The 21,677-nt window shown below is 33.0% G+C and overlaps 1 protein-coding gene across 1 annotated transcript in view; it reads right to left on the bottom strand.

Annotated features, from left to right (window-relative positions):
- The window catches only part of Mtpalpha (monolysocardiolipin acyltransferase Mtpalpha), a 69,106-nt gene that overhangs the window by 35,756 nt on the left and 11,673 nt on the right, over positions 1-21,677 (bottom strand). Inside the window, exons 5-10 of the mRNA XM_076469694.1 lie at positions 18,825-18,958; positions 16,684-16,822; positions 14,595-14,714; positions 2,942-3,044; positions 2,238-2,360; positions 1,441-1,559 (exon numbers count right to left, since the gene is read on the bottom strand). Of these exons, the coding sequence (XP_076325809.1) occupies positions 1,441-1,559; positions 2,238-2,360; positions 2,942-3,044; positions 14,595-14,714; positions 16,684-16,822; positions 18,825-18,958 (738 nt within the window). The remainder of the gene's footprint in view (positions 1-1,440; positions 1,560-2,237; positions 2,361-2,941; positions 3,045-14,594; positions 14,715-16,683; positions 16,823-18,824; positions 18,959-21,677) is intronic.

A 21,677-nucleotide genomic window follows, 5' to 3' on the forward strand; every position in this document is an offset into this window, starting at 1 on the left:
GGTGAAAGCCTTTGAAGTCACTACACTCTTTGATAACATATAGAGTCGTATAATCCTATTCTTAAATTGGAGTTTGATTAACTCTTTAAACCTGTAATCTTTTGTGCATTCTGCTGTTGATCTGAAATGTGTTTGAAAATGAGTAATAAAGCTTCATGGAACTTCAGGTCTATTAATAAAAGGAAGATATTAACATGGCTTGGATTACTTTTCAGCAAAAGAGACATAAATGTTATCCCATTGCCATCTGATGGCTAAAATAGGATTTCTGACCAAATGCTTATAGTGTCTGCTCAGCTTTAAGGAGTTAAACCAAATAGCTTTTAGCCTTCTTGCTTCAATTACAAGGTTTGACTTTATCCCATTCTTCACAATTCACAGTTTGTTCTCACACTTGGAGGACATCACTATTAAGCTAGCTACAGAGCCAGACATTGAAATATTGGCAGCATTTAAGATAAGTTTGCCATCACTTTAAGAATAATTCCATGGATATACTGAGGTTACTTTGTTTTTTCAGGAGGAGCATGACATATTTAAACTTTTGTTATCCATAATTTGACAACCTTTAACAATACTGATAATACATAAGCAAAGTTATAGTTATGAAGACTATTACCCTATAATATAAATGTATAACAACAATTAAAATGGACTCTAGAAAATGAAACATTTTGCATTTTGACATTTTACAGATTGATAACATAAGATATTTGTAAAAATATCTGTGATGCTGCCCCCAAAATACATGTACATCCTGCAAGGATGCCTGACACTGTTGAAGTTGAACCTTCAAAACCATGGATAGTTAAGAAAGCAGCAGTGCAGGCAGAAGGCACCCTAGCCATACCACCTGAGGAATTGAATGATTCAAGTTATGTCTCATCAAAGTAGGATGAATGGTTTCAAGTAGAGATTTCAAATTTGTAGACTATAAACATTTAAAAGAAAAAAACCTTAATCAATAAAGATTAATTATACCAGTTGTAATACTGTTTTTTAACCATTGTTCAAAGAATTATGTACAGTAAGTGAATATGCAATTTTATAAATTTTGTTTGTTCGTTTGACAGAATTAATGTAACTAAAACCACATTCTTGACATCATTTTCAAACTTTAAAAGCAGACAGATTCACAATACTAAGATGTTGTGTTTCAGTTGGATGCTACTACTAATATGTTCAAATCAAGTATTTAAAAACGTATCTCTATGTTATGAATATGTGTCACATTTTTATTTTATGGTTGTCATGAAGGAAAGTATTCACTGTAACTTGTTTTGAAAACATGCCAGTTTTTTAAGATTATCAAGTAATATATTAATATACAAAGGTATCAGGAAGTTGATATTTAATCATATAATAGAAAATCTTAAAAACATTGTTGCACACTAGATATTTTAATCTATGATTAAAAAATACAACAAACTGGATGCATACCTCCATGATTTTCAGGGGAGCAGGATAAAGACCTTGAGTTTGTTTCATCACCTGAGTTTTAACTCTTTTAAACAGTTGCTCCCTAATGTAAGAGTAACTAAAAGCTTTTTGTGTTACTCCTAAAAAATAAACAGAAAAATACATATCAATTTAACATAGTTGTTAACTATCTTGCTGTGGGCTTTCACCTTACGTGACAAGAACTGTTACGAATTCAGTTAAGCTTAATGATGTGTTTGAACTGGAAGCAAAACAGACTATATGGTTTTCTGTACAGACAATTGTATTAAACATCAGAGAGAATTATTGACAATATTTATGAAACACAAAATGTGACATGTGGGCATGGCAGTAGGGGGTCTAATTTTCTATTTGGTGGCACCAAAACTAAACAAGACTTAAGGTTACAAAAATTATGCTTTGCTTGAGTGATGAAAACATTATAAGTAATAATTTATTTTATATTTCATACCTCTTGGAGGTGTGGTAAAAAATTAGAAAAGAGGGGATTGTCTATAGAAAAATTGTCACAATTCTCATAGAAGAAAAAATTCAGGATTGTTTTTAAACATTTCTTAATTTTATTAAACACTTAAAACAAATACAATTAAAAGTTGTATTATTAGCTAAGATTTTATGCCAAAATTATTTTTAGTACCACAATAAAATGGTAGCTTATTTAAATTTTGAATGCAAGTTACTAAAACCTTATGGATTGCACAAAAAAACAGATGCCCATAGCAAGTGTTATTATTCATACTGTATACTACAGTTCATCATAATAAGACCACTCTTACTTTCAATAAGAGGGCGCTTTTTCTGAGGTTTTATGTCACCTCTGGCCAGTTTTGATGCTGTATCCACTGCAACTTCTTCTAGATAACTAAGAGTTCGTTCTTCAGACGTGTTCAGTCCAGGACCTTCATAAAAATAACTACTAATAAAAATTCTACTTATCAAATTTCTTTATCTACAAATATTTTGTAATATATATGTAACATTCTGAACTCTTTCAACTTTATCAATCCTATTTTTATTCTATTTCTCAGGAATATACAACACTAAATGTTGTTTTTCTTCTTTCAGGTGCTCCAAACAGTGACACAGAAAATGATGTACAAGAATACTTAGGTGATAACCATCCTTTGAATATTACCCTCAATATGATGCTTTTTTCTTTTTTAATATATGAAACATGATAAGTTAAAACTGGCAATCTAAGAATTGTGACAATTACCAGCTTTAAGTTCAAAAACTCAAATCTAGAAACAGGTGGAGATGTGACAAGTTCATAGAGAAACAATCAGAGTATCTGTTCATGCTGCAACAGAATTAAAGCAATTTAGTATTTTAACTGTAGAGGCAATTCCTAATAACAAATTGAAGAGCTGCTAAGTAGAGTTTTTCACAAAGACTTATATTACAATACTTACATGAAGAAAACCTTGCCAAGACCTCACGGTTGAATATTTCAACAGCTTATGGAAGAAAAGATGCTTACCTAAGGGCATGACTAGTTGGTCAACAAGACCCATTTTCTTTGCTTTATCTGGTCGAACATTTCTTCCAGTCAGCATCATATCAAGTGCACTTGGGATCGATATCTGTATATATTAAACAGATAATGTGTGTCTATATATATATGAAATGATACAATATTTAGCTTTCAAGTTTTACATTACTATCAAGAATTTTTTTAATAACGAAGATGGGATTTGGGGTAAGGCAAGGGGTAAGTTGTCTCCACTTTCCTTTATGTGGGATATATTATCCACATGATACAGAGAATAATTAAGACACTTTTTGTCCCCCTTATATTCTTCTCCTGCATATTTGGATTATATTCATAAATATAAAAGAAAGTAGATCTAGTTTGTTTGGTATTTTGCACAAAGCTATACAGGGGGTTATCTGCCCTAGTTATTCTTAATTTAGCAGTGAAAGACAAAAGAGAGGGCAGTTAGTCATCACCACTCACCTCTGTCACTTAGGCTACTCTTTTAACAACAAATAGTGGGACTGACTACCACATTATAACACACCACAGAGCTGAAAGAGCAAACATGGAAGAGTGCAGATGGCAAATAGGATTTCAAAGGAGCTAATAAAGGGAATGTGACTAAAAGCTTGAAAAATAATATATTTAGGGGAAAAGATGAACTTGAGTCTGAGTTAATCAACTGGTTCCAAGCACTTGCTAGTGATGAACAGGAGTAGGTAAGGGAAACACACAGGTTTACAAAGGATGATAAGGCAAAAGTATAGTTATAGTTGTAGGTGACTAGTTAGGCATGTAGATAGAGTAAAATGTGGAGTAAATAGAAGCAAAAGAATATGTTTATGCTATCCAGGAGCAGGGACACAGAATATAACTGACAGAACCAGAGAGCTAGTTAAATGTGCTAATAGAAATGCAGGTTTTGTGTTGTGTTTTGGGGCTAAGGAAAGATGGATCTGAGGATCTTAATGATAACTATAAAACATTGATAAAGGCACATTAAAGGAAAGGGATCACAGCTTGATTTTGTCAGGGCTATTGCACTCATTAAATTGTGGGGATAAGATACTAAGTAGATCACTAAGATTGAATGCCAGCCTTAAATCAATGTGTAGGGATGATTAAATTGGCTGGTCGGATTTGTAGGATAATCTTAATGAGAAAATTAATCTTTTTGGCTTACACTTACACATAGCAGGGACTAGCATGTTAGCATGGGCAATTAACTTGACTGTAGTAGTAGATTTAAACTAGGGCTTGAGGAAGATGGGGTCTATGATATTAATAAAATAGGAAACATTACTGACAGGAAAACATGTACAATAGGCATAAAACATGAAAATAATTTAAAAATATATAATTAATTGCTACTATTATAATGTTAGGGGTATAAAAAATAAATCTGATGAGTTTAAAGCAGTTGTGGAAACTCGGGATTTTGGTATTATTGGTATCACATAATGAGACTTAGTTAGATCGAAATAATTTTGGCAAGATATATTTTTTAAAATAACAGGCTACAGATTATTTAATAGATAGAGTACTGAAAAACAGGGAAAAGTAGCTTTATATGTGAGGAATAACTTGCATCCTAATCAGTTAGAGCATATTAAAGAAAACAGCACTGAGGTTCAGTCATTTTGGGTCAGTATTAGTGAAAATAAGTCTTGTACGTAGGATTTGTTATAGACTACCAGATACGAATATGGAAGTTAATGAGAAGCTGCATAACAAGATCAGAATGGTAGTTGAAAAAAGATGATGTTATTGTGGAAGATGTAACATTGAGGGGGATAGGTTTTGGAAAATTTCCAGGATACTTTTATACACTAATTCATGTTTTTTCAAACTATGCTTTGCAGAGCCCTTGGACTCTGCCATGGTTACTTGGGGCTCCACAAATAAATTTTAGAATTTTAATAAGTGGGTTACCTTTTGGACATATTTGTCCATTCAAATGAAGTGAATGTTACAATGCAGGGTACCAGGGTAACATATTTCAAAGCTCAGAGTAAAATGGAAGCACTTCAATGTAAGGCTAAAACTTTGGGGTGAATGTATACTTATAAAGGAACTTTATTCCTTCGATTGCTTTTTTACTTATGAATGAAATTTCCTTAAGTGAAAATGCAAAAGTTTCAGTCTTGCAACACATATATGATTTGTGTACAACTACTGGAGAGTACTTCCCTCCTCATTAAGAAAATTACTCTGGATTCAAAACCCCTTTGTTGACTCTGCAAATACCAATGATTTGCCTTTGAAAGAGAAAGAACAGCTTATAGAAATTTCAACTGATTACACCCTAAAAACAAAATTTCATCAGGAAGAAATGACACAATTTTGGATTCAAATGGCCATGGAATATCTTGAAATAAGTAACAGAGCTTTGAAAATTTTGATGCATTTTCCAACAACATATCTTTGTGAGCAGACATTTTCACTGTATACAGCTACAAAAACCAAATTTAGAAAGAGGCTAAATACTGAAGATTATTTGCACTTACAGGTAACAACCATAACTCCAAATATTGAACTACTTTGTGAACAAAAGCAAGCCCATCTGAGCCACTAACAAATAAATAAGTACATTGTACATTTACCAATATAAATTTTACAAGCAGAAATTTGTGAAAAAGTAAAAATTTTTTCTTTAAATATTGATATTTTAATAAATTTTTATTATAAAAGCTTGAAGTAAACTTTCTCGTGCTACTGACCAATTGTTTCTATTTTAGTGTATTTTTTTAATTAAGGCTCCGGAATGTTTTTACTTTCTGATGTGAACCCCTGCACTAACTGGTGATAAAACCTACAAGAAAGGGAGCTATACTGGATTTAACATTATCATCCAATATGAATATGATAAACAGAGGTGTGGTTGGTGAGCATTTAAGTACAAGCACGCATTTCACTGTTAGATGTAGAATTTTACTATATGTAGAATTGAAAAAGAATATCTCAATTCCAAATTTCAGGAAAGGCAATTTTGATGGAATAAAATATAATATGACTTCTTTAGACTGGTCTAAAAGCTTGGTAGGAGATCTTGAGCAGATGTGGGAAGCATATAGGGAAACATTTATATGCATACAGAACCCAAATATTCCATAGATAAATAAAGGGCAACAGAGCAGAACAAGTCATTTTGACTTAGTAATGGTTTAAGAGATCATATTATAGATAAACATAATAAATTTAAGAAATTTAAACTTAATGGAAATAACAAGGTTTGGAGAACAACTGGAAATCAAGCGAGTTGATTAAAAAGGAAATTAAAAGAGCAAAAAAATATATATGAAAAGGGGTTGGCTGAGAAAATTAAATAAAACAGTAAAGAATTCTTTAGGTATATGATAGATAAGCTAAATTTTATGATAGAGATTTGGCCTCTTAAAAATGATAGTGGGAAGCTGATCTCAGAAAATTATGAGATAGTTAAATTACTAAACTTTATGTTCTCTTCAATTTTTACAAAGGAAAATACATGTATTATGACTCAACCAGAGCATTTAATGTATGGAGAAAATATTAATTTAAAATATATTAAGTTCTGAAATTGTAAGAGAAAAGTTGAGAAACCTAAAAATTGATAAGGACCCTGGACCAGACAACTTTTATCCTAGTTTTTTTTTAATAGAACTTAATGATTTTATTTGTGGATTGTCAGCTAATATTTTTTAATAGGATATTGAGTAGTGGAAAAGTATTAGAATTCTGGAAGTTGGCTAATGTAAGTTCAATACTTAAGAAGGTGGTACATTGTCCAGGCAATTAGAAGCTAGTTAGTCTTACATCAGTTGTTTGAAAGGTTTTTGAGATTGTGTCAAAGAAAAGCTCTTAACAAATCTTCTGATATTCTTTGAGAAAGTTACTACAAGAGTAAATGAAGGAAATATTGTAGATTTAGTTCATCTTAATTTTCAGAAAGTATTTGATAAGGTGCCGCACAAAAGACATATTACGAAAACACAATCTGTGGAGGAAATATTATTAAAGTGGATAGAAAATTGGCTGGAGAGTACATCTATACCACAGTTATAAGCAGTGTGCCTCAGGGCCCTATGTAGACTCTCTTCTGTTTATGATTTATAGTAATGATATTTACTGTGGAATGATTAACAAAATACTGAAGTTTGAAACTATGATTTTTGTGATGTTAACTTTATCAAAGATGCTTTGGACTAAGAGCAAGATTTAAACCATTGGATGTGTGTGTGTTTTCTTAGAGCAAAACCACCAAGGGGAATCAAACCCCTGTTTTTATGTTGCAAATTTGTAGACCTACCACTGTTACAGCAGAGGGCTGATGCACTGGGCCAATACAAGACAGATGATGTTAAATTATCTAAAATGTAAGGTGATGCATGTAGGTTTTCACAATTCAAATTATTGTTACTATTTAAATGGGCAATACATTAAATAGTGTGGTTGATTAAAAATACCTTAGTGTTGCAATAAAAAAATTAACTTAAGTCATTTAAACAGTATACTGCAGCTAACAATAGGGCTAATAGGATTTTGGGTAGCATTTATAGAAATACAAGACAAAGTATATTATTGTTTCACTGTATGAATCACTTGTAATGCCTTATTTAGAGTACTGTGTACAGTTTTGGGCTTTCTTTCTCAAGAAAAATATTGAACAGTTAGAGAAGATTCAGAGAAGAGGCACTACGATGTTGGGATTGTTCTATGAGAGATTAAAATCTCTAAACTTCTTTTGTCTGGATAGGAAAATGTTCAAAGTGGATTTGACTGAAGTACTGAATATTATTAAGGATATTGGTAATATAGATTCATCAAACCTTTTGTGTTTCATAGTGAAAAGACTAGACTAAGGGGTGGTAAATTCAAAATTTAGCAGTGTAAGGAGTCATATGCAGTTCAAACAGTATTACTTTTCAAACAGAGAGCAGTTGGCATTTTGGCTTTTGGAATAAACTGCCTTCAAGGGTGATGGAGGCATAAAATTTAACAGAGTTTAAGAGAAAGACTTGACAAATATATGAGTAATAAAAGATGGTTATATTTGGGAACTGGAAAGGACATACATGATGAGCTAATAGGATCCTTTTTCTCTCTTTAAAATTTTACAAACATACAAAACAAAAAAATAAAGACTAGGAGCTACATTTCTGTTTTGTAAAACACCAATACTTTCTTTACTGTTAAGGTTATGATTTTCCTATGATGAAAACGTATTTCTGGTAGGTACTTTCCTTGGCTCTCAAGATTAGTTTTTTTTTTCTTTTTCACTGCCTTCTATATGCAAAGGTTTTTAAATAATGCATGCAACAAGCCTTCTGCAAACCCTTATTGAAATCAAAGATTCCACCATGTCTCTCATGTAAATCATTATGTATCATCTCTCCACCAATAGGACAGCACTACTATCACTTGACATATGCAACTCCCTCTATATGCCACTACAGAACCATCACTTTGCAGTTCAGCAGAAGACATAAGATTGTGGACAGAAAGGAGGAAAATGTTAGTGGAGGAAATGAGGGTATGAGAAATACATTTTCATTATAGGAAAATTATATGCAACTTCTGATATGATACTTCCCTCCACTCACAAGATTAGCTAGAATCCCACACTGAAAAGGAGGAGGGACCAGTAAGATGGAAGAACATATATACCCCCTGAAAGTGTCCGAAGGATACTTTTGAAGATATGAGAAACAGATCAGATGAATGAATAAGGGACACTGCACAGCTTCTGAACCAAGTATCTTCTTGCCATGACCAGTTAGTAACAAACATAACAGAAAATGAAGGGAGCACTTCCAAGTGGGTGAGGATTAGTTAGGAAGGTGATCTCAAAGGAATAAATATGGAATCTCAAACCCACAGAAATAAAGTTGGAAATGGAGAACGTGTTCCATGTTGTAGAAAGGATAGGGCACAGCAGACCACATCCAGCAAGTCAACTACATCTAAAACCTCCCTGCTGGGTATCGACATCCACATGAGGGTAGTACGAGATCTATACTGGCTTCACCTCAAACTCTAAATTTATGGGTGTGTGTAAAAAACTGGTTTCAGGGCACAAAACAGAATTAGCATTGAGTCAGAGATCTGGGAATGCCATCCTGTAACCGAGAAAAGTCCATTGCATGAAAATGACTCCTGCAACCATGAGACAAGTTGAAAACATCCAAAGGTCAATAACATTCCTATCACTAGAGAGAATGAGGTAGTGCCCACGTATATCCTCCGTGACCCTCTACATGCAAGGAAGAATCGAGAGAGGAAGATGGACAATTACAAACCTGTGTGGGAACTGAAATTTATTGGTTCATTTGATATCCAAAATCAGCCCAAGGGGTACTGACATTTGCACAAGGATTGGATGAGAATACCCAATAAAAGGAGTGAACTGCATTGAGACATCTCACTCTGTTGTGTGCGTCACTCAATCTAGAGGATAGTATGCCAGTATAACATCATTGCCCTACTCTACACTGACTGGTTATAGACCTCTATATGGAGCCCACTCAGGAGGATGCCTCCATGGTCAACCTCACCAGCAGCTTGTAAGTGGTAAGGACTCCCATAATCCACTGAAAAGAGAGGAAGTTGAGAAGAATGGTTAAACCCAAGAAATTGCAACTGATGATCACAAAACCCTTTTTTCAAAATCAGACCAGGTTTAGTGGTACAGAGTGATAGTGACATTGAAAGTGAACAGATCCAACTATCACTGCCCACAGGCTAAGAGGAGAAGGAAATATGCCTTAAGGAATAGGTGAAAAAAATAGCAGGAGGCAATAGGCTCAAATGGTGGTAAAGTAAGGGAATGAAATACAACATTAATGTCCCAATCTAGAAGTACCAGGAGCCTAGGCAGCTGACCTGTCCCCAAAGAATAAATATAAATGACAAGAAAAGGGGAAAGAAAGATCCTGCAGTAACTAGAAAAAATGAAAGTATAGGATATGGCTGCTTGATAACCCAATATCAAGGAGACCAAAATCCCCTTCTCAAAAAGCCATATAAGAAACTTGGAGATACCCATAATTGCAGGGACAAAAAGGTGGGATACCCCAAGCCAGGGCCCAGGTGCAAGAAACATTTTATTTCTACTGATAAACAGCCATGGATGGAGGATGAATGGAACAAGATAAATGAAATTTCACCTGACATGAGAAACTGGATCTCCTCAACAAGAATTGGACAAAAGTCTAGTGTGAAGACAAAGGATGTGAAGTTTGGGATGTAGAACTGATGAGTAGGTTTGACAAAGAAGATGGGAATAAAGGTAGAGGAAATAACTGTAACTGGAATAACAAAAGAAACTACAGTTGAGGAAAATATGGTTGACTGGGCCAGTAAAGTGTCATCAGAAGGACTTTGAACAGAAAAACTATCTGTCACAAGATTGAAAGTGCCCAGTACATAACATGATATCAAAGGAGAAGATCTAATTTTAGAATCTCACTAGGAGCCACATCAGTAATTTACATGAGCCACCACTGTTGAATTGTCAGAAGGGATCATGACAAGATGATCTCTGGAGAAGTGAAAAAAGGGATCCAAAGAATGATAACCAGGAATTTGAAGACACTGGTATGAAGAGAACATCCCTCCCAGACCAACAACCCAAGCCTCTTGGTGATCAACCCACAAAACCTAGCCCTGAAGGGATGCACCTGTGAACAGATGTAAACTTTACCATGAAGGAGTAAGAAAGACATCTGTCAATGTATAAACTTTGTCCAACCACCATCAGAGAACACATTTAACAGATCACATATGAACCTAGCTGAGAGGTATGGAAGGAGTCAAAAACAGACAAGGCATTTCTTATAGAGGTAGAGAGGAGAAGGTTAGGCCAGTCTGAGATGAGCATTAAAGAAAACATTTGAGGAGCTTTGAAAAGGGGCTGGCAAGTATGACAAGCCAAAAACATTTGCCCATTCAGAAAAGAAGATGCCAGTCATCTGTGTAAAAGTGAAAACCAGTTGCATTAACACTCCTACGAAAAGACGTTTCTAGTCCTGATTTCTCCAAGCCCGTTCCCCTGGCTGTGGTTTCGCTAGATAGTAGATAGGGACAGTGAGAATCTCGTTAATCCATTCATTAATGGATTTAAATGGCAATTTCATTTAAATACAAAATTATTAGCCTAATATTAATAACCTTTCATGTTGCTCTGGGGCCTATTAGGCCCCACTTTTCATAGGAGTGTTAAGATGTAGAGCAAATGTGTGCATTACCCAAAAGAAAATGTACAGTGCTAAAACCAGCTTGAAGAGAAGGGCATGAAATTAGTATACCAGTCCACAATGAACAAACCAAAGATAACAATGAGAATGCTCTAATATAAAAATATGCAGTTAAGCATTGAAGATGTCCATCTTGGTCATCCAAAGACCCAGATAAAACGCTCACTGTAAAATAAGTTAGGATTCCATTGTGAAGCATGGGGAATGAACATGTTGATTGAGATGGTACAGGTCAATCCCCTATCTCCAGTCCCCTGTCTTATTTTGAGGAATTACAAATAGAAGGTAGTAAAACCCCTCCAAACTACATGGAGAAGGTTCAACAGTCCTATCTGTGAAGAAGTCTTGCACTGCCTCACACAGATGCTTGAGTTACCAGGGTCCCAAGGAGGAGGAGAAGAAATAGGCATATAAAACAAAGGTAAAAAAAAGGTATGACAAAGCCCTCTGACAAAACTTGATGAACCCAAACAATGGAAATGAAAGAGCTCCACTGAAGAATAAAGATTGCCAAACAAGCTCCCATCAGACATGAACCCATTGGGTAATTACTAGAATTGTTATTGATATACCATATAACCATGGGAAGAAGGAACAGGCAAGGGCTGAGACACAGGAATCACTATGATGCTCAGCTTTGTCTAGGACAAAAAGGCCATTAGATGAGACAGGGCAGACTGTTGTTTGACCAAAGATACCCTTGACTTAAAAGATTCCAAGATTCTGTCAAACACAAAGTGTGTCAAAAATAGGGCAATCCAAAAGTCTTACAGATAAGGAATCAAGAGATGAGTCTGTTAAAATATAGCATTATAACCCCAAAGGTCCCATCAACAAATAAACCACATTTGTAGGGCTAGAGTCAAAGACAAGCGAGTCAGTGTGTAAGTAAGGAGAGATAGAACATCCCTGATAAACTTCTTAGGGTTCCTGTGAATAGCCTCAGACAGGAATTGGATCAAGGAAAGTTACTTCAGAAGAGCTGTCAGAATAAGGCAAAGACTGAAGTACTAGGCATTGGTAAGATGAATGGGAGATTTAAGTTCCACACTCCAAATAGTCAAAACTAAATCAAACAGTTGTTGGCTCAAACACACGATGAGGCACACTAACACTGACACCTAACTGTTAAGTGAAACACTCAGTATGTACCTGAATATCAGGGGACAGGGGAAAAACTAAATAATTATGGGAGGCAGAATCATGTAACAGGGAAGGCATAGGTCATAAGAAATAGGAGCAACATACAAAATATTACATACCTGGAAATGAAATTTGAGAAACCTGATGAGGGTCTAAAAATATCCTCAAGTAGGTTTTTAGGTAGGCATGGATAACTCCAGGGATGGGGAAGGCAAACAATCAAAATCCTCAGCCTGACAAGGCTCAAAAGGAACAGCAAGTGACACAGGTTGCCCCACATAACACTCAATTTCCCTGCTAATAGAAGCTAATAAATCTCCCAAGGGGCTGTATGCACCTGTGGCCTAAATTATATCAAATGAATGAAAAGTATCTGAAATGGTAACATTTACTTCAAAATTCATGCTCAATACCAAAAAAAAGTAAAATATTTTGTGGCAAAACACAAGTAAATCAAGCACTTTCAAAAATAAAAAGTGCAAAAAATTATTGAAATAAAGTAAATTTAATTAAGTTAAATCACTTAAAGAAGTAAGGAACAAAAAGAAAGGCATCTTAACTCAACTACTGCCAAACAAGAAGTTATGGTTCTGTAGAGGCTCATAGAGGAAGTCACATGCATCAAATGACAGTAGTGTTCTCTTATTGGTGGAAAAATGGCACATAGTGATTTACATAAGAAACGTATTGATTTTTTTTTTCCAAATAGGTGGATGAGGAAAGGAGCTTGTGGCATGCATTACAAAAAGTTTGGACATAAAGGGAAGCACAAAACTGAAAAAGCTAATCTTGTAAAAAGAGGAAAGTATTTTATTGGAAATATGTGCAGAAGCTTCTATAATTACAGATATATAAAACATAAAAACAGAATTCTACAATTAAGTCAGCTCCATTATCTAGTTCTCAATATTATATCATACTTGATCAAACTGCCAGATAATTACGTGCCTCAATCTATAAAACAGTATATATAAAGATATTTTAAATCTTCTCCTTCTCCTTTAAAAATCTAGTTACATTTTCAGAACTTTTATTCAAAATAATATACAATACTAAATTGTTATAAATTTTTTTTAGTAACTAGTCCTATTTATTCTTTGTTTTTCTGCACTAAATTAGTTAATGGAAAACAATGCAAAGAACTTATGTCATTTCTTTGGTGTATAAAACTTAAAACAGATTCTCAACTGCTGCAGATCTGGCCAAGCAGAAGAGTTTTGGTATAGTAAAAAAAGTATCCTAAAATGATCTATGAAGGGAAGTAAAAGGTAGAAACCAAACACCATTTTCAAAAATGTGAGATGTGAAAACTAACTGGTAACTTACAAAAATACTAATTAAAACATTTGCAGGTCAGCTGCCAAAGCATTACTTAATTAATTAGTTTTTGTTATTGCACAATAATCTATTTTTTAAGAGCTTGCCCTCCTACTATCAAGATAGTTCCCTTAAGTCCACCTAATAAAAAGCCAAAAAATTTCCTGTTAATTTATGTTGTCATTTTCTTAAACCAAAAAAGTAGTTCCAATAATACTTACTTCCTTTCACACCCATAGCTATTATTCATCTGCCAGAGTTTCTTACTTTGCTCATCAAGGCATTAGTTTAAGGCATCTCCAAATGATCTTGACATTGTAAAACTCATTAGTAATGCTTTGTTGAAAAAAACTAATAACATTACTTGAATGAGATGCTCACATACAGTATCCAAACATAGGGTGCAGTGAAGTAGGTGAAAAATGTCATAAGATAAATATCGCGAAGGGCAATTACTTGGGGTATAAAAACTGGAACAAGTGAGAAAAAAAATCAAACCAATGCTTAGATAGGCAAAGGAAGAAACACTGGAGGTTGAGAAGAATGGTAAAATGAGGTATGTTTTGGAAGAGAGTGACATGATGATGAAGTACCATTTTTTATTCTCTTTAATTTAACTTATAAAGCTTTAAAAGTCTTTATGCACTTGTGAGTTATAATAAATTATATTATTTCATCTCAGAAAAATACCATTACACTGGTTATGTAATGTTGGCATTTGATAGAACATTCACCAAAAATGCATTGTCACAAATAAATGACAAAGGTTTTGTTAAGAGCATGAGAGAGTAAGCATAACAATGTGCAAATATATCTAGCAGTGAATCTCAACTCTTGTATGAAGAAAACAAGTAAACCCATCAAGTTTTTTTGTGTGATTCATGAAAAATTTTTATCCAATGTGTTTTTAGTGTCATAAAATAAAAACAAGTCCATATTGATAAAACAGAACATAAACTTACAAGTTTTGGGAGTCTCTGTGTCCCCCCACCACCTGGTAGCAGACCAAGCATCACTTCTGGTAGTGCAAGTGTTGTCTTCTTGTCCTTAACAGCAATCCGATATTGGCATGCTAATGCAACCTACAGTGTTTCCATACTATGTTAAGAAATCTTACTACCATTTATTTTTCTTAAAGTTAATAATTCATTTTTAAATTTATGAAGAAATATTTTAAGATGAGAGTCACTGAAATTACACAACTCCATACAGAGAGTAAACCAATTTATAATTTGATTCATAATTGATTAATCTGAAAATATCAATGTATAAATATGCATTACCTTTTAATTTTGATTATTACACTGCATAAGAAATGTTTTAAGAAAAAACTTCAATTTAAAATTACAACTTTGTAGATGCCTTAAAAAAATAACAGACCAGAAATTAATATATATGGAAAATGTTGGTACTTATTCAAGATGTTAGTTGCTCATTATCTATTTCTTAATTCTTTTCTACAGGTACCCTATTCTCATGTCACAACCTCTTTAAAAGATATATTCAAAATTTAATTCAACTATTTTATTATAAATGTACACAACATTATTTATAAAAAAGTTAATACAAATTTAATATCATACAAGTTTCAAGTTCTTAATTTTAAAAGAAAACATTTAAAAATTTCTCAATCATCTCTAGGATAGGAATAGTGACATTTGCTCTCTGCATCTTCCCCCTTCCCTAATTTATTTACTATTAATCAGTGACATATGTAAGTTAACATAAACAAGTCATTATAATATATTCACTACTCAGCTGAAGTATAATTTTTATAGCTTTCAATTGTATGAAGCCACATAAACTAGAAAATAAGACCCACCTGTTACATACTCTCTTTCAGAAATTGCCAATAGTTCTCTCTGACAATCCTATATTACTTATAACCAATAGAAAGCCACAGTTTCAATCTAGCAAATATCATATTATACTACATTGTTTTACACAGAGAAGTTTCTATTTTATTCCAATTTGAAACACACTGAAAAACTCATGTGAGTTTTAACAACTCATATCACATAGTTAGAAAGCCAGAAAAATTATGATATTTATAGGACAATATCTACTTTTTACCTGTTAGAATTCTGTGTTTTTAAACATATTATTTAATTAAATAAAAAGACGTTTTGTGTAGTAGTACCATTAGTATTAAAAAGTGAGCTTCATTTTCATGAACACTTGACATCAAAAAACACCCAAGTAAATACCACTGTTTTTTTTTTTTTTATATGTAATCTTTACTATTATAAAAGTAACTAAAACACAAAAAGTAGAAACTTAATAGGTTAGATGAGGTAGGCTAACAAAAAATAAAAATTCTTTCAGAAGGTATGTTCTTAAGTTACATTAATTTTTATGATAATACAATGAGTACATTTTGCTAAGTGATTTACAACTTATTAGTTACACATGTTTCACAGATCAATAAAATAGTATGTATACTATTATGAACTTCAAGCTATTTAGGACAGAGAATGTGATTTCCTGTTATAACTTGCAGTCATAAAAGAGAAAAGAAGGTAATTTAGATTTACTTTCTAATATTTTATAATGGTTACAAGGTCTGTCAAACCTCTTGAACTTGTACAGAGGTAGAGTAGAGAAAATAACAGATAAAATACAGTTTTTGTGATAAAAACAAAATGTTTGATATTTATTTAGGATTGTTTTTTTACAAATTATACAAAGGAAATTTGACAAATATTTTTATGTGAAGAAAAATATTTTTAATTTTAACATGAAAATCACTTTGCATTTAGAGCAATCAACACTTCCAGTTTGCCTTAATTTATTCACAGACATTTTTAGTAAAAATACTCATTTAAAAAATCTGATTTATTCTGTACAAAAAAGACTTGTAATATTTTCTGCAAATTTAAAATTTCTTACAAAGATAAGCAAACACTGTCATAAGTTATTGTATTATTAATGTTATGTTTATGAATTAGGTATAATGCATCTAGCCCACATGGAAATAGGTAACAGTAATCTAAATCTAAATGCTTACTTTATTTAAACATAGTTTTTATATTCCAGAGGGAATTTTCCTACCTCAAGTCCTCCACCTAAACAGGAACCCATAATGGCAGCTACAACAGGCTTGTTACTATTTTCTAGTTCTTGCAGAATATTCTGTCCTTCTTTAGATAGTTTCTGGACTTCTTCTGCTGTTTGACATGCTTCTAACATCCTATGAATATGATTAAAACTCTTGTTTAAATTTACATTGAACCAGTTAGACTACAGCTGATTTCTACTACACTACCAACAACATTAATTGTTTATTTGTATTGATGAAGAGTTTATATATTAAACATACCCACAATGTAGTATAAATGAAAGAGTAACTGGAATTTACTTAGTTATATTCTGCAAGTAGTTTAAAACAGCTCATGCAATACAAAATCTTGACAACTTCAATAATGTGGCATATTGTTATTTGAAATGACAACATGTGCAAATATAGATTAACTCTTTACATTTCAATTCATTACCTTTTCTAAGTGCAGAATAGCTCTGTCATTTATTTCCTTTAATTATGTAGCTCATCATAGTTATCCATTTATCCTAGACAGTGAAGTAATGAATTCTTCACAAAGTGGGAAATAATTAGTTACCAACTTAAAACTCTAAAATGACAGTAGGTAGCACTGCTAGCCAAGACAAGACCACGGATTGTTAAGTTTCTTCAACATTAAGAAGTCTGAAGTAAATTTAAAAAGCCAAGATTAGCAGCTTTACCCAGAGAGGGACAAGGAGTCATTCCTGCTTTGTCACTTATGGCCTAATATCCATTTTAGACATAAATAAAATACAACTGCTTTTTTGAGCAATTGTATATTTATAACACTTTCATGTTACACTACTCCTAAAATTTCTTCTGTGCAATATTTAGAATTATGTAAAACCCACAGTGTCAATTGTTTCAGACGTGTCGTGGAAACTAAAGAGTTGTCCATGCAGGTACAAAGACTTTGCAGAATTATGTAAATTTGAACATTATGATATTTCAATATTTATTATAAAATAAAATGCTGGATCAATCTTTTCTGTGATGCTTAATTATATCACAAATATTGCTGTGTATATGAAAAGTACACTTTTTTTTATTAAAAAAAAGATTACAACTTCCCAATATGAAGTCAGTTTTTTTTAGGAACCATAGAGACCTTATACCTGAGATTTGGCAAGCCCTGCAGAAGAATATCTTTAGAAGATTAACTCAACCATTTACGATATACAAACTTTAATGTCATCAATTTATCTTTGTACTAAAATATTCTATAAAGTCTAACAAAATAAATGCTAGTTGGTTTTTTTACTACACCAGTTCAGAAACTTAACGACTTTCTACACAAGAACAACTTCAGAATCTAAAGACTAAATATATAAATAATAGGGATTCTTATGAAATTAGGATGTGATCATCAAATAAATCACACACACACACACACACACAGAGAGTACCATAAGGCATTTCACTTCTTTCATATATGGAGGTGTATAATGAGTAACAAATCGGATTTCAAACCTGTTCTTATAGGTAAAATGTGGAAAACTTAGCAATTTAGTACTAACGTTTGCTTCACTTTGATACATGTAATAGAATGATGACTGTTATTGCTACTTGCAAATTCAGTTGCCTTATTTTCTTTGGGTGTGGAATAAAACAGGAGGGTTAATTCAATTAATCAATTAGCTATGAGTAATGAGTACATTAATTAATGTCACATAAAACAATCATTCAAGAAAATTAGTCTTCTGATTATTCCAACTATCCATGTAATCAAAATATTACCTTTATGATTTTTCATTGATTTTATTCATTTAATATCATTCAGCTTATTTAAGAAATGTCTTAACTTATAAAAATAATCAACTAAACAAAATCAATAATTCTAATTATTACTATTTTTTTTATTATTCCACCTATCCAACCTTTGCAAAAATGATAAATTATATGAAAGCAATTGATTTAGTTTCCCACTACATATTGAATCATTCAATTTTGTGCAATCAAATTGGTCACATTAACACCATGATAATGATGTTAAGGAAGAGAAAAACAGAATGAGGTCAACCAGACGTCCAACCAAAGAAATATTTCTCTGTAGAAATACCAAGTATTTATAAAATGAAACACAAAAGTTTGGTATGGATTATTTTTAAAGAAACACAGCCAAATATCTTACCCAATATCTGCTCCTGCAATGAAACAGCCTGGTTTGGAAGACATCAACACCACACCAGAAACATGAGGGCTTACCATCACTTCTTGCATCACTTGCTTAACTTCCTGCATGACTTCTCTGGACAAGGTATTCACCTACAACAGAATAATATGGGGATATCTTTATCTATATTAGGTGAAATATGTCTCATGTCTTAAAGCATATGCAAAACATTTCCTTAAATCACTTTTATTTCACTCTAATTTAATTAGATTATCCATGAAGTTTTAAACATAATGAAAATTTCTCACCACCAGGTACGTTAAAGGTAAGCCTCAAGGTTAAAGTTAACTACATTCTTTGCAACACAAATGAATATTCTGGATTACATTTTGAGTATTACAATCAATGATTAGTAAAATTCTACTACTCCAGTTTGGTGTTGCCATATTTGAAAAATTCAATTTCATCACTACACTGAGGAATGCTGTGGAAGAAAACAATTTCGGTGCATGATGTAAAAGTAACTTTATAGTTCTCTGTCTGATCATACAAAATAATTGACTTTTTATTAGTATTATTTTCAAATAAAAATTCTTGAAAAGAGTATTCTGGTAAGTCTGGAAAATGGTAAATAACACTAAAATTAGTATGGTGTGTTCCACAAATTAATATATTTACAAAAAAGAGAGTATACAAAAGCAAACAACATAACTTGTGTAGGGTTGTGAATGTTGTAATGAGAATGTTCAGTGGGCAAGCCCATAATGAGGCTTGTTGTGAGCCTGTGATACTGAAGATAAGAGATCAGGGGGCAAGTAAACAATGATGCTTGTTTTGTGTGTGTATGGAGGGGGGTGTCCAACATCATAATTTTTTCCTATAATTAAAATGTATTTGATATAGGTACTTATCTCCTTTCACAGATACATAGCTATTCTTGTTCAGTGCTGCTCTCTATATACACACTTTTTTTTACATGCTCAAAGCCTTAAGCTCCTATGTATCCCACAAACAATGTGTTTCAACTGAATCTTGCATGTATATTATCTTAACACAACTCTACCATAACAGCAGTGCAACACATTCTCCTGACAAACGTCACTCTCTCTATTCAATTCCACTAAACTATCACTTTTGAGTTCTGGCAGAAAACAGAAACATCAGTTTTAAGTGAGAAGGAAAGGTGAGAAGTGTGAGAAGAGATAAGTACTTCACCTCCCTTCACAGATATTGCTTGAATCCCACAATGAATAGGTGAAGGAACCAGTGCAAGAGAAAGAGGCACCTTTTGAAAGTGTTTGAAGAGGCCCAGAAAAATGGAGATCCTCTCTGTAGGAGAGGAAACAAAATACTTGGAGGAAGGGTTATCATGCTATAAGGAAGGAACTGGATTATAAAAATCAGAAAATGGAAAAAACAAAACAAAAAACAGAATATACCAAAGAAATCATATCTAAAAAACATTGAAGTTGGACTAGCAAATCCCACAGAAGACACATGGAAAAGCATGGCATAATTGGGAGAAGAAAAAAGGTTGTCAAACCCTTTTATCATTATGAAGAGGTTCAGCTTGTTCAGGAGGAAACAGAGCACTGTAAAGAGAAGAACGTTGATTCATATGATGTTCAAATCCCAACAAATAAAGGCTAAAAATTCCTCAGAGAGTTCAACTTTCCCAAATCCTGAATAACCGTGGTAACTTTAACTTTGGTGTTCATCATAAAATGATAAAATTTTGAATGTTATTCAAATAAAAAAGAAAACACTTAAGTTTTCATAGAAAACTATAGAATTTTAATACAACTGGTGCATGACTGAATGTGGTTTTTTCACACATGCAACAAATAAATGCATAGATGTCTACTGTGTGTGTGTGTGTGTGTGTGTGTGTGTGTGATGAAAGGGGCTGTTTGGTTTCACTTAATTATAATACATTTTATGTGATTATGCTTTCAATTTTACTATGAAATGTGGCTATAAGAAAATGGGAAACAACAACTTTACAAGTGTTTAATTTTTTCACTGTAGACAAAGTTTATGGGATGATTGAACTTGTTAAAGTTAACAAACCTTCGGTTATCAGGAACATAGGTAAAACTTTCTTGAATTCTGCATGATTCTCAGAATGTAGTTTTTGCATTAAAGTAGGGTATCTCCATGCCCATTTTCTGTGAAACACTCACTATCAGGCCCACATTCAACTCAAGTTTCCTATATTGTCTTCTTAAATTAATTCTAATAACTAAAGCAACAGCCACTGTACTGTGTTTTTCGTTATGAAATATCTACTTGGCTTGTATCTTTTGTGTATGCTCTCAGTTCAATGCTGTACGAACCAACAGTAATTTCCCATTACCACAGAATTTTATCATTCTTGATATCACTGTTCCATTGTATAAGCATCTTAGTGTAAGTGCTCACTATGCTCATTGTTCACTGCACCTAAATCATTCTGAAACATGTCTAAATGAGAGTATAAGAAGTGCATCTTTAGTGACATCCTAGACCCCATTTTCCTGTAATTATCAAGCATGTCATCAACCATCACAATATAGTTTTCATTTCTGCGATTTCCAGATTACGTGTTCTTTCTGACAGAATACTGTTTCAGAATCACCAGCCATCAGCATTTCCTGATTATGAGGCCCAACAAAGATACTTTCATTTTGCTTCACTGTTTCATGGAAACTTGTCAGACAGGTATCTAAAACCATTGCCATCCTTAATGCAAGGAAGAAGATCAGATTTCGTTTTGGCTGTGCACAGAGGAAATAAAATAGAGAATTACTGGGTGGTAAAAGTTACTATTTCACTCCCCTCACTTTGGCTTCAAAATTCTTTGAAGGGAAATGTGTGACAGAAATGGAATAA

Source organism: Tachypleus tridentatus, chromosome 12 (assembly GCF_004210375.1).
Source record: "Tachypleus tridentatus isolate NWPU-2018 chromosome 12, ASM421037v1, whole genome shotgun sequence".
NCBI lineage: Eukaryota > Metazoa > Arthropoda > Merostomata > Xiphosura > Limulidae > Tachypleus > Tachypleus tridentatus.